The sequence below is a fragment of the Marmota flaviventris genome, chromosome 5 (genome assembly GCF_047511675.1).
Source record: "Marmota flaviventris isolate mMarFla1 chromosome 5, mMarFla1.hap1, whole genome shotgun sequence".
NCBI lineage: Eukaryota > Metazoa > Chordata > Mammalia > Rodentia > Sciuridae > Marmota > Marmota flaviventris.
In genome coordinates this window covers 6,308,662-6,322,719 of record NC_092502.1, presented here as the reverse complement: position 1 = coordinate 6,322,719, position 14,058 = coordinate 6,308,662, and the positions used below count along the sequence as shown (strand labels likewise).

Sequence of the window (14,058 nt, the reverse complement as noted above, 5' to 3'; positions counted from 1 at the left end):
AATTCTAAGCATTCACTTTCCCCTACAGGGCCTTCTTTATGGTGGCATAGAGCTTGGTGGCTGTCTGCAAAGATGGGGCCTGTGAGCACAGGCTTTAGTGGGTGGTCTGTGACTGGTGGAGATGGTCAGGGTGCCATCTCTGTAATGGAGGTGGAGTGTCAGTGGGCCCACCTTGGTCTGAGCCCCTGTGGCTGTGAGTGCTTATCACCTGCCTCATCCACTGGGGATTCTTGGTAAAGCCCTATCAAAGCTCTTGGTGACTGAACCCATGAGGCCTGTGGGCACAGTTCCTCTGTGGGCATCTGTAACACCAAGGCTTCCACCACTCACCACTGTGACAGGGGTATGATGCCAATTGGCTCCTTTGGTGGTGGGGGAGTGCTGGGTTGGGGCTTACACCCTGGGAGTGATTTGCTCTTGGGCAAAGTCCCCCTCACTCCTCTGTCTGCAGCAGGGGGTTTGGGGAGTCTTCAGCCAGCAATGATCCTCCACAGGAGCCTCTCTGATGAGTGTCAGAGGCAGCCACTCCTGAGGGGCTCCCTCTGGGTTTACCTGTGGTTGTCTGTACGTGGGGAGAGCCATGTTATTTGGCTTGTTCTAGGGAAGCAGAGGCCACTCTCCCGCACAGCTCTCAGCCCACCCCGGCTGGCCTGTGCGAGCTTCTCCACTGTCTCTGGGGCTGCTGACCAGCTAACTCAGCCTGCTGTCCTCCCAGCTGTTTCCGAGGAGGAAGCTCATGGGCGTTCCCTCCCCCTCTTCTCTTTGTTACCCCTCCCCATGGCTCCACAATTGTCAGGGCTTGGGTTCAAGGAATTCTTTCCTCATTTTCTGCTCCAGTAACCAAATCCCATGTTGCAAGTCCCGTCAAGTCTTGAGCTGTCCAATGTCGAGTTCGGGGTGTTTACTCTGGCCGCCTCTCTGGTCAGCTGTTTTCACTACTTCATTTCCAGGGCGCAGGGCTGCGGCCTAGATGTGCTCCATTGTCAAATGTCCCCTTGACCTGTGGATTGCCCAGCAGTGGGATTGCTGAACCGCAGGAGAGTTCTAGTCTTAATTATTTTGAACAAATGTTTTAGAAAATAATAAAATAAAGAGGAGACACAAAGCATACTTAACTTTTTCCTTTTCCTCTAGTAAATTCTAACTAATATATATTTTCCCCCAAATATTTTTCACTGTACATTTATTTTCAGGTAAGGTCATGAACCAGAAAAATCATAAGACAAGTATAAGTTTTTTCTCCTTTTTAAAATTATCACTGTGTGTGTGTGTGTGTGTGTGTGTGTGTGTGTGTGTGAGTGTGTCTCCAGCTCTTGGTATGGTTGGCTGAGTGCTATGGGAAATCACTGAGCTTGATTCATAGCCAGTTTTGCACCTGCAGTTATTAGGGTCAGATATTATACTGTTTTAGTTAGATCTTGGTCAATGTAATAAAGATAGCTGCCGCAGCCCGGCTGGCTGGGCAAAATAGCCGGGGGGTGACGAGCAACTTGTGTAGATTGATACAGCTGGAGTGGGAGCCGTTTATTGTAGGACAGGAGGGGTATATATACATTACACACAGCTTATCTTAATTAACATAAACTAGATACAGCAGTCAACCAATAAGGAATCTCCACACTTAATGGCTCGCTGGTGTTACTTCACAAACCACTCCCTCTGGCAAAATGCCAGGCGCCATCCTGACTTGTTTACAGACCCTAACAGATAGCCAGCAAGAGCACTTTAGAGGAGAGAAAGTCTATTTTGGTTCATGTTTCTAGAGGTTCAGTCCATAGTGAGCTGATCCACAGCCCTGGGCCTGAGGTGATTCAGAGCATCATGGAGGAAGGGCGTGGGGTGTGGTGAAAGAGAGCAGCTCAGGGCACGGCCCACAGGAATCAAGGAGAACTCTACCAAGCACGGAAAAAATACAGACCCCACTGACCACCTCCTCCAGCCACACACCTCAGCTGCCACAGTTACCTCCCAGTTAATCCACATCAGCAGATCCATCCCCTGATTCGGTTACACGTCTCACAGTCTGATCATTGCACTTCTGAAAATTCTTGTATTGTCTCACCCATGAGATTTGGGGAACACCTCTTATTTAAATCATAAGGAAGTGATAGAAAGAACTAATAAATCACATATTTAACAGTTTCATATGTTAGTTCCATATATTGGTCAATGAGAATAGAAAATTAAGAACATTTCAAAGTATAGGTAAGAAGTACATAGTAAAGTGAGAACTTAAGAACACAGCAATTATTTTCACATATAAGACAGAAATTATTAACAAATTCTCAACATCTCATATTTTATGCAACCCCAAAATGTTGAAAGGACATGATCATCTGGGGATAGGAGACACAGTGCTCGTGCCTAGGTAGGAGAACTGCCCATCTGTGGAAAATGCATCTCCTGGCAAAGTGCCCCTCCTTTGCTTTTCAGTGCTATTTATGAATGTGCTGTTGAGATAGGAGTGAATATTTTATTGACTGTGGAGCTAATTTTGTAAATGAGGACAATATAAGTAACGTGTAAGGCTCTAGAAATGTGTGCTCAGGAAAGAATGTCTAACAGGCCAGGGTAGAGCCCAACAGACCCAACAGGGTGAAGTGAGATTAGGCAGGTCCAGTGCAATCAGGGCCATTCGCCAGGAGATTTTTAGGTCACAATGGTTTGTTTTTCCTCTTTGGAGCACAAACCACAGCATCTAGATCTAGAGTCTCACTCAAGAATGACTTTTTAATAACTGCCTTGGCAAACATCCAAAACCAAGATGTGTGCCTTGATTTAAGAAACCAATTAAGATAACCTAGAGAAATCTGCGGCAAATCACTAATGAGCACACTTTCTCTGGCAATGCTCCAAAACTAGGATGTGTACAGCCAAGCGCAGCTTTGCTAATAACCTGGTCGCGTATTTTATTCCAGTTTGAACTAAGATGAGCACATTGGTTCCAGATAACGCTGGAGACAAACACAGACCAGCCTAGACTGACCCTGTACATCCACGAACGGGAAGGGAGGAATCTCACTATTCTTGGAGGAACAGGAGGACGTGCTGCTTTGTCAGGAGCTTCCTGGTGACCAACTTCTCCAATCCTGCCTTCATGGCCTTGTTCCTCAGGCTGTAGATGACAGGGTTGAGGGACGGGGAAAGCACAACATAGAACGCAGAGAGCACCAGGTCAGTGGAGGAGGAGGACCCCAGGAGGGGCTTCAGGTAAGCACAAAAACCAGTTGAAAGGAAAAGGACCACAACTGCCAGGTGGGGGAGGCAGGTGGAGTAGGCTTTGGCACGCCCTGCTGTGGACAGGATCCGCCTGACAGTGGAGAAGATGAAGACGTAGGAGACAACGATGCCGGCAAAGCAGCCAGTGTCCAGGAAGACATTAATAATAATGAGCACAATTTCTGCAGTCACACGCTTTGAAGAAGAGACAGCTAATAACTGGGGAATGTCACAGAAAAACTGCTGGATCTCATGGAATCCACAGTAAGATAAAGAAAAGGTGCTCACGGTGTGAATAGCAGATACAAAGCCACTGCTGAGCCAGGACAGAGTGGCCATCTGCACACAGGTGTCCCTGCTCATGATGGCTTCATAGTGCAGGGGATGGCAGATGGCAGCATAGCGGTCCATGGACATCGCTGTGAGGAGGCACAGGCCTGTGTCTGCTGAGAAAAGCACCAGGAAGACCTGGGCCACACAGCCGAGGAACGAGATGGAGTGGCAGTGGGTGACCCAGTTGGCCACGGCTTTGGGCACCACAGCAGAAATGAGGCAGATGTCAAAGAGGGACAGATTCCTCAGGAAGAAGTACATGGGCGAGTGGAGGCCTGGGTCCAGGGAGGTGATGGTCATGACGAGGCCATTCCCCACCAGGGCAGCCAGGTATATCGCAGTAAAAATCACAGCTGGTAGGAGCTGAGGACTCCGTGAGTCAGAAAAACCCAGGAGAAGAAATTCTGTGACCATAGAGTTATTACTCATTCTCAAACAATCGTTCTGCAGTAAAAATGGACATGTGTGATTAAAAGGGCAGGCATACCAAGCATTCCTGTCCAACACCGAGCAGACATCAATGAATGTGTTTCTGTGTGCATCTGTGCATGCATATGAATGATGTGGATTTAACAGTAAATTTTCTCCAATAAAGGAATCATTCATTTGTCCCATTGTCCACTGCTTCTTCTCTCAATTTCTCTTTTTAAGTCTGTGAAAATGTTCTCCATCTGTAGACACACATTGTTTACAGGAACACAGCACAAAACAACCTGTGTCTTCTAAAGAAGTATCTGTATTAAAATGTCTAAAGAGGGAGAGACAGACTGATAGCTGCCTGCCAGGACTATTCCCATTTTGCTTTGCAAATTCTTCTGCAATTAATATTTTAATATATTTTTGATACTTGTCTTTAAAATAAATTCTACAACACAACAGACCTGCTCTTTTAAAGTTTCTTGCTTGTTTAATTTTCTCTGAGACTTTAGGTCATTTTTAAAATTAGTTAAATTTACTCTCAGAGTTTATTTTGGGCTTCTGTATTTCTATATTCTATATTTCTTAACACTCTTATATCCTTTCAATTTTTTCAAGTTTATGTTTATAAGGTTATTTCATATATTCCTGAAATAATATTTCTAGGTAGATGAAAGAGAGAGAGAGAGAGAGAGAGAGAGAGAGAGAGAGAGAGAGAGAGAGAGAGAAAGAGGCCTACCAAACTTTGATTTAAATACTGGTGCACAACGTTAAAAAGGCAAGACATATTAAAATTTTATTTAAATTTATATTTTCATTCTCTCTATAATAGCTGCTAATCCTGTTTCCAATTTCCAGATGAACATTTTCTTAAGATATTCTGAGTTCTTTCTATAGCTCAAGGACAAAATTTATATAACTTTCTAGTTGATTTAAAAATTGACCAACTTTAGATGGAAATCCATAAACAGGCAGATATACAGCTATGTAAATGTTGATATAAGTGTATACCAGCATACCAATATTCATGTCTAGTGATTATTTATCCATAATGTCTGTGTTTTACTTCATAACTTCTGATATAATTTTCTAAGACCATAGTTGAGACACTTTTCTGCCAGTATTTTATAATTTCCTTTCTATTGACTATCCTTCTATCCATTAAATAATGAAATTAATTCAATCAGCTGGATAAAAAGACAGTCCTTTAAAGAATTTAGATAATGAAATTTAGTCTAAAATTCTAAAATTCCTGGGAAGGTTATGGTGGCGCACATCTGTAATACCCGCTACTTGGGATGTTGAGGCAGGGAGATCACAAGTTTGAAGTCAAACTCAGCAAATTGTCGAGAGCCTGTCTAAAAACAAAGAAAAAAAAAGGCAAAACTGGGTGAGGGGGCTACACACCTACAATACCAGTGGCTCAGGAGGCTGAAACAGGAGGATCACGAGTTCAAGGCCAGCCTCAGCAACTTAGACCCTAAGCCACTTAGTGAGACCCTGTCTAAAAATTATAAAAAACAAAAAAAGGGGCTGGTAATGTAGCTCAGTGGTAAAACTCTCCTGTAATGATTATTTACATAGTATGATTATTTACAAAATTTGATATATCTTTGAGCCAATATTTCACAATAAAGATAAAGCCTTTGAAACAAATTATTTGAGAACATATTTCAGAAAATACACTCAAAATTAATGTCTTATTTCTCAGTGACCTATACTTACAAAATGTGTTTTAATTATCTTTAAGTTGACATTTAATCATCCAAGAAACACTTCTAATTGGGACATTGAAACCCAAGTTTTCTCCTGGGCCAGTTGTTTTCTAACTGAAATTATAATCAATAATCAGAATAAAAGAACATTCAAATTTGCTAAAGTATCAGCACTGTGTGAAATGGAAATTGTCATTTCCATTCAAGTTTTGATGTAGAGGCTGGTGAAATCACTACAGATCACTAAGTTAAGTGGTCCAAGGTCACACTACCTTCCAAATGGTAGAGGCCTCCAGCATAGTACTGTCCCCTGCTGTCTCTAGCCCAGCACTGTCCCTGCTGTCTCCAGCCCAGCTCTGTCCCTGCTGTCTCCAGCCCAGCACTGTCCCACTGTCTAGTTTGCAAATGCAGTGGTAGATAAGCACAAGCAGAGGGAGGGTGGTGCTGGTTTTCTCTGTTGTCCCTGTCCCACAGGCCGGAAGTTGGAAATGTTCCAAAGGGAGATGATGTGGGGACTGTTTACTCATCTCCACGGCTGCTCAAGATGCAGTCTGGCTCCACATGTGTGCAGGATGCACGGGGATGACACTGTGCGTGAGTGAGTGTGAGCACTGAACGCCCTCAGGAGTCCCAGTGCTTAGTGAAAGAGCACCCAAGACACACTTACCTAACCCCTGTGGCAGGCAAGTGCAGGAGGGACCGTGCATCTGGAATGTCCCCAGGGACTTATCATCTCACAGTACAAATCCATGGTTATTATTTTTTAAGTTATCATAAGCCATATTTTTTCTGTATTGGTGAGTTCTGTTTTCTCTTGTGAGTTTAGAGCGGCAAATGCATAATTCTAATGAGGGATGTTAATTAATCAATGATACAGAGACCAAAAGCTAAAACTTGTACCACATGCAGACGCTTTGATATTGGTGCTATTTTTCATAAATTATCTGGAAATTAGAAGGTGTCCAATTATAATCATACAAACAAATTCTTTGAGATTGAATGCTACGCTAATACATATTAATTACAGTATTCACAATAACCTCAGATTCAGATGACAAAAAGTTGTGAGATAAAGTGGCCAGTTTAAGAAGCTGGCTGTGTACTTCAGTAGCAGAGTGCTTGACTAGCTTGCACAGGGCCTTGATTTCTAGACCCTGACACTATGTCATCCTTGAAGAAAATGAAGACAGCAAAACACTATGTCCCTGAAATGTCTTTCCATTCTTAAGAACTTATCCAAGTCAAGGGAAAAATGGGACGGGACTTGTACAGAGTAAGTGTCATCTTGGATACTGGATAAGTATCATCTTGAGGGATACAGACTTACCCTCATGAGTGCTAGGACTTGGGACTGGTTAGCTGGTTCCCTGTGGTAACTGGTTTGGAGTGTCCCACTGTAGAGAGGATAAGGGCTCCTCCTGCTGCTTTCCAGTGGACAGAGTGCCATGAGGCCAGGGGTGAAGTGCTGTAGACACTGGGAGGGAAGAAGAGCTACTTGTTCGGCCCATCACACTGGACATTTCCCAGAAGCATTTCCCAATAAACCTATCTCTCACATGCCATCTCCAGGTCTCTCAGCAAATTATCTCCCTGTCCTAGCATAACTGGACTGTGGAGAGTAAAGTGTGCACGCACACACACCATGACCAAGCGGGGCCTTATCCCAGAGGTGCAAGGTTGACACACTTATGTCAATTAACAAAGGTCATCCCCCACATGGTGGAATTAAGGACAAGAATCATATGATCCTCTCAACAGATGCATAGAAGGCCTCTGATGCAATCCATGCCCATTCATGTTAAAAGACCTCGAGAAACCAGGGATAGAAGATGCCGCAGTCTGGCTGGGCACAAATAACTGGGAGGTCACGAGCCACTTGTAGGTTCAAACAGGAACTACTTTATTGCCCGAACCCAACGGGAACTCCACTCGAACTCAACCGAAACTCCGCGAGAACCAACGGGAACTCAATAGGAACTCTGCGAGAACTCAAAAGTAGCGGGCACCCGAGGTAGCAGGAGCCGCCTTACTGCCAGACAGCAGAGGTTTATATACACAACTGAATACACAGCTTGTTTCAATTTAGCATCATCCAGTTACAGCAATCAGTCATTATCTTAATAATTATACACAGCTTAATTTAATTATCATCATCTTAATGGCTCGCTGGCATTACTTCTCAACCACTCCTTCTGGCAAAATGCCAGGCGCCATCTTGACTTGGTTGTGGCTCTCAACAAGAAGGAGGTTACCTCAACATCATAAAAGCTAAACATGACAAAACCAAAGCCAATGTCCTGTTGAACAGACAAAAACTGAAGACATTTCCTCTAAAATTAGGAAAAAGATAAGAATGTTCTCTCTCACCCAACCTTTCATATACAGAAGAATGAAAGTACGTTCCTATCTCTTACTCTTCCCACAAGTCAAAACAAAGTGGATCAAAGAACTAGGAATTAGACCAGGAAACTCTGCAACTGTTAGAAAAAAAAAAAACATAGGGTCAATACTCCATCATACTGACGAAGGCACAGTATTCCTTAACAAGACCTTAAAAGTGAAAAAAATACACCCAAGAATCAGTAAGCGGAACAACATCAAATCAAAAGCCTTCTGCACAGCAAAGAAAATAGTAAAGAGCACGAAAAGAGAACTCACAGAACTGGAAAAAAATGTTTGCTAGCTACTTGCTGCTCAGATAGGGGATTCATATCTAGAATATATAAAGAATGCAAATAACTTAACACCCCAAACCAAATAGCCCAATCAATTAATGGGCAAAAGAACTGAACACACATCTCTCTCTCTCTCTCTTAAAAAGAAAAAGGCACAATGGCTAATAAATATATTTTAAAAATTCAATATCCCTAGCAATGAAGAAAACCAAAATTACACAGAAATTCTATCTCATTCTGGTCAAAGAATGCAAATAATAAATAATAAATTATGGTGAGGATGTGGGGGGAAAGTTTACCATACATTTTTGGTTTCAGTCCAAATTATTATGATCACTCTGGAAAGTATGCAGATTCCACAAAAGTGGGCATGGAACCACTGTATGAACCAGCTACCCTACTCCGAGTTCTTTATCCCACCAGCACACCCTAATGATACAACCACATCAGTGTTCATAGCAGTGCAACTCACAACACCCAAGATTTCTGTTTCAGTCAGCTTTTGGGCACTGTAACCTGCTGAGAGCCACAGCCCAGTCGGAATGACACATGGCATTTTGCCAGAAGGGAGTGGTTGAGAGGTGACACCAGCGAGCCATTGAGATGATGATGGTTAGTTAAGCTGTGTATTCAGTTGTATATAGACCCTGCTGTCCGCTTCTGGCGCCCACTACTGGGGGGGGGGGATTCCTGGGGAATTCACATTGGTTGGTGAAGTTCCGGTGGAGGGAGTTCCGGTTGGTGTGGTGTTCCTGGAAGGCCCCTGGGTGGGGTTTGCGGGAGTTGGGGCAATAAAGGAGTTCCTGTTTGAACCTACAAGTGCCTCTTGGCGGCTCGGTTATTTTGTGCCCAGCCAGACTGCGGCAGTAACCAAAAAACCTAACAAGAACAAATAAAGGAGGTGTTTTGGTCAGTTTTTTCACTGATTTGACCAAGATACTTGACAAGAACAATTTTTTTTTTCTGGTATGAACCAGGAGAGCTAAAGCAGTAAGCCACACCCCAGCCTTTTTAAATTTTTTTTTTTTTTTTATTTTGAGACATGTTCTCACTAAGTTGCTGAGGCTGACTTAAAACTTTCGATCCTCCTGCCTCAGCCTCCCAAGCCACTGAGATTACATGTGTGCTCCATCTCATCTGGCAGACAAAAACAGTTTTAAAGACACAATGTTTATTTGGAGGCTCATGGTTTTAAAGGTCTCAGTCCACAGATGGCCAGCCCTTCCTTGGGGCCTGGGTGGAGTAGAACCTTGTGGCAGAAGTGAGAGGCAGAGGAAAGCAGCTGGGGACATGGCGCCGAGAAGCAGAGAGGGATTCCCTTCACTACAGACAACATGTGTGCCCCAAAGACATGCCCCAATGACCTACCACCCCTCATCTGCCCACAGCTATCACCAAATTAAACCCAACAAGGGACTAGTTCACTGATTAGTTTCAGGCTCTCATAACACAATCATTTCACCTCTAAACTCTTTCGCATTACTTCACACATGAGCTTTTTGGAGACGTCTCATATGTGGCTGACAGGTTCAGAGGTCTCAGTCCATGGAAGATCGAATTCATAGCTCTGGGCTGGAAGTCAGGGGGCACATCATGGTGGGAGGGTGTGGAGGAGGAAGGCAGCTCAGGACGTGGCACCAGGAAGCAGAGAGAACTCTGCTTGCCAGGGACAAAATACATGCCCCAAAGGCATGTTCCTAGTGACCCACCTCCTCCAGCCACACCCTACCTGGTTATGGTTACCACCCAATTGATCCATTCAAGTGGATTAATGCACTGATTAGGTTGAGGCTCTCATAAGCCAGTCACTTCACCTCTGAACTTTCTCGCTTTGTCTCACACAGGAGCTTTTGTTGACACCTTATATCTAAACCACACCAATATGCAACCAGCCCATGTGCTGATCAATAGATAAATGGATTAAGAAAATGTGGTATATATGTACAATGGAGTTTTACTCAGCCATAAAGAAGAATGAAGTTGTAGCATTTGCTAGTCAATGGATGGAACTGGAGACATCATGCTAAATGAAATAAGCCAGACTTAGAAAATCAAGGGTTGAAATATTTTTCTCATATGCTGAAGCAAGGGAAAGATAAGGGGGAAAAAGGAAGGGATAGATAGATAACACGATGGTATAGGGAAGATCAGTGGAGAGAGGTTGAAGGGGAGGGAAGAGGGTGAAATGCAGAACGCACTTGGCAATATTCCCTCTGTGCATGTATCAATACACCCCAGTGGATTCCATCTTTAAGTAGATCTATCAATCAGAAATTTAAAAATATGTAAATAAGTGGAGGTTCATCAGTAGTGTAGAAGGAGATAGTGTGAGGGAGGAGGGGAAGCGAGGCACTGGGGATGGAAATGGAGGGAAAAAAATGTAGTGTTTTGAATCCTGTACCTTTGTTGTGCCTTTTAAAGTAAGAGTTCTGAATTGTTTCAAGATTTTTTTGGATGTTTGAAGTCCCTTTTCATAGTATAAATAAAATTTAAGGATAAGAATATAATTGTCTTCAAAATATATTTGGAATTTTGAGTTTTTCCACATAACTAGTCCTACCAGGTAAGCTGTTACCAGCCCCTCAGTGAATGCCAGAAGTCACGTAGAGCAATCCACCTGGTCTGTTATGGGCTTTCCTAGACATAAATGCCTAGGATAAAGTTTAATTTACAAATTAGGAACAGTGAGAGGTTAATATGCAATAATATTAGAAATAAAAAATTATGACTACAAGCACTGTTAGAAAATTTATTTAAATTCTGTGCACTGTTTATTTCTACAATTTTCTATTTGATGTATTCTTACTCTCATTGACTGCAAGTAACTGAACTGGTAGAAAGCAAAATCACAGGTAAGGGGTGATTCTTGACAAGATGTGGAAACCTGTAAATAGAGACTGCTTGTTGTTCTCCTTTATAATGTGAATGTTTTTATCTTTCTTGACTAATTGCCTTGACTAGAACTCAAAAACAAGGCAATCTATGGCCAAGTTGAATGCTAACTTCATCTCCTTCCCTCTGCTTGAAGAATTTCAAGGGCTGTCAGACCTGGTAGTGGTGGGAGACATAGGTGTTGTGAAATTGCCTTTCCCTCTCTTTACAATTTTATTTTTTAAATAAATAAAAATTTCGGTTAATTTTAAATCCTTCCTCACAGTAAAAATTTATATTCTTAAATATATAAAAGAAGATTATAAACAATGATAAAATACATTGGGGAAATAGATGCAAAATAACCAGCAGCCAAAAATACTAATCTTGACAAATGGAAAAACATCAGTAACAACAAAAACAGGAATTCAAGGATTGGTAAGTTGAAGAAATGCAAGCAAGTTTGGTGTTTTTATAATATTTTAAATAAATAATTTATGAAATAATAAAGCTAAAATAACAAAATAAAAATGTTTATATTTTATGTTAATATTTGAAATATGAAATACAACATGAAAATGTCATAAATGATAAATTTTGTGAAAATTTTGAGGATTATAATGTGTTTGTTCCCAATCTTCATCACCTTTTACTAAGACTTAGCATCTACATCTATGCATATGCCACAAACTCTGATTCAAAGGCATTTATGGGGGGGAAGATTTGGTTTGTAGTTGTTTTACATTTCTGTAGTCATAACCCTCACCAGTTGCTTGTCTTAGAATAAATCTTCATTATTCTACAGGCCAAGATCATTCTGGCTGGAGTCTTGGGAGCCGGCAGGGCTGCGTTTCTTTGGGAGTCTGCAGGACAGACTCTTCCGTCCCCAGAAGTTCCCTTCACGCTGCAGCACAGGACAGCCCTGCCTCAGTGACAGTGAGGTCAGACCACTCTCCCACAGTCAGTCCTTCTCTGAGGAAAATCTTAGTCTGCAGTTTCTGAGGGTTGAGGTGATTAGATTGGGACCACCAGCCACCCCAAACCCTTTAACCTAGTCACATCTGCAAGAATTGTGTCAACAGTTTCTGAGGAGCTGGTCATTCAGAAAACTGCCCAGTATCATGGATGTTCTGATCACATGGATACGCTCTAAGGAAGAAACAATTGATGATTCTAAGATAATCATTTGTGATCATGGTCATGAACCTATAAACCTCATTCTTAATAAAATACACATGTATACAAACCAAAATATTCAGTTACTGACCTTATATCAAAATAAACCATATACCATAAACCCTCAAAACAACAATTTATAAAGATGTTTAATTAATCCTTTCTAGAGAATAGTCCTATAGTTTTCCCCCATAATACTTATGACACAGTTTCCATAGAATCTTCCACAGAGAGGCTTTGACGTCCTTGTTCCTCAGGCTGTATATCACAGGGTTCAAAGACGGAGGCATCACGGAATAGAGAACAGACACCAGAAAGTCCACAGGATGTGGGGATTCCGGCACTGGTTTCAAATAGGCAGTGACGCCTGTCACAAAAAATGTGGTCACCACTATGAGATGGGGTGTGCAGGTGGAGAAGGCTCTTGACCGTCCTTGTGAGGATGGCATTCTTGTGACAGTTTTGAAAATGCACACATATGAAAATCCAATGGACACAACACAGAAAAGTGCATATATGACCCCAAAGACCACACTAACATCAATGGTGACATGTGACTTTGAGCAAGAAATCTTCAGCAGAGAGGGGACATCACAGAAAAATTGTGGGAGTTTTCTGGAGCCACAGAGAGATAAAGAGAAAGTTCCTGCAGAGTATAAGACCCCGAAGATGCCCCCAAGGAACCAGGAGACAGCCACCATCCGCACACAGACGCCCCTGTTCATGATGACGTCATAGTGCAGGGGGTGGCAGATGGCCACATAGCGGTCATAGGACATGGCCGTGAGGGTGAAAAGCTCAGCCCCAGCAAACTGAATCACCAACAAGACCTGTGAGACACATCCTGGGAAAGAGATGGTGCTCCTGTGGCACAAGGAGCTCACAATGAAGTTGGGGACAGTGACTGAGACAAGGCAAGCATCCAGGAGGGACAAGTTCTTCAGGAAGAAGTACATGGGGGTGTGGAGACACTGGTCCACGGTGACCAGGACGATGATGAGAAGGTTCCCCACCAGTGCCACCAGGTAAATCAGCAAGAACAGGAAGCCGTGTGCAAGCTGGAGTTCGTGGGCCTCGGAGAATGGTGTGAGGTAGAACTCCATCCCCACTGTGTGGTTGGCCATGGCCGCCATGCTGTGGACCTGATGGAGGGAAGGGGCGGACGTGTGACAGGTTCCCACTGAGCCTTGCTCTGGACCAACAGTGTGTGCTCACCGCTGGTGCACGGTCCAGCTCTGCTCTGCGATAACGCTTGCACCCAAGGCTCTCCTGACACAGCAGGCTCAACGACCTGCCCAGCTCCACTCCCGATGTGCGTCACAGCAACGCCGAGAAGGCAGATCAGGGAGAAAACTGAAAAAACGAAAATTGGAGACTTTACATATCTACCAATAAATTTTATAAGTTTATAAAATTTATCTTGAATCATTCCTGAATTTCTAAGTAAAATTTTTGGAATAAGCCAGTGAACTTGTAAAGCAGCTCAAAGAGGGCATACCCATTGAATCATATTGAAATAATCCTGTTTTTAATACTTAGTAACATATTCATAGAGAGTTAATGTAGTTTATATTTTGTTATTAAATACATTGAACAAAAGTATAAAAACTGAAGCTTATGGCAAAAAGGAGAGAGAAAAAGTGAAAGAAAAT

General features: G+C 42.8%; 2 protein-coding genes across 2 annotated transcripts; both read right to left on the bottom strand.

The window, feature by feature from the left end:
* Window positions 1–3,021: 3,021 nt before the first annotated feature.
* Window positions 3,022–3,981, bottom strand: LOC139705877 (olfactory receptor 14A16-like). The gene has a single exon (XM_071612774.1). It carries the CDS (start codon window positions 3,979–3,981, stop codon window positions 3,022–3,024), a length of 960 nt encoding a protein of 319 aa, XP_071468875.1.
* An 8,601-nt stretch (window positions 3,982–12,582) lies between these two features.
* LOC139705876 (olfactory receptor 14A2-like) lies at window positions 12,583–13,539 on the bottom strand. The gene has a single exon (XM_071612773.1). The coding sequence runs from the start codon at window positions 13,537–13,539 to the stop codon at window positions 12,583–12,585; it is 957 nt and encodes a 318-aa protein (XP_071468874.1).
* Window positions 13,540–14,058: the final 519 nt, after the last annotated feature.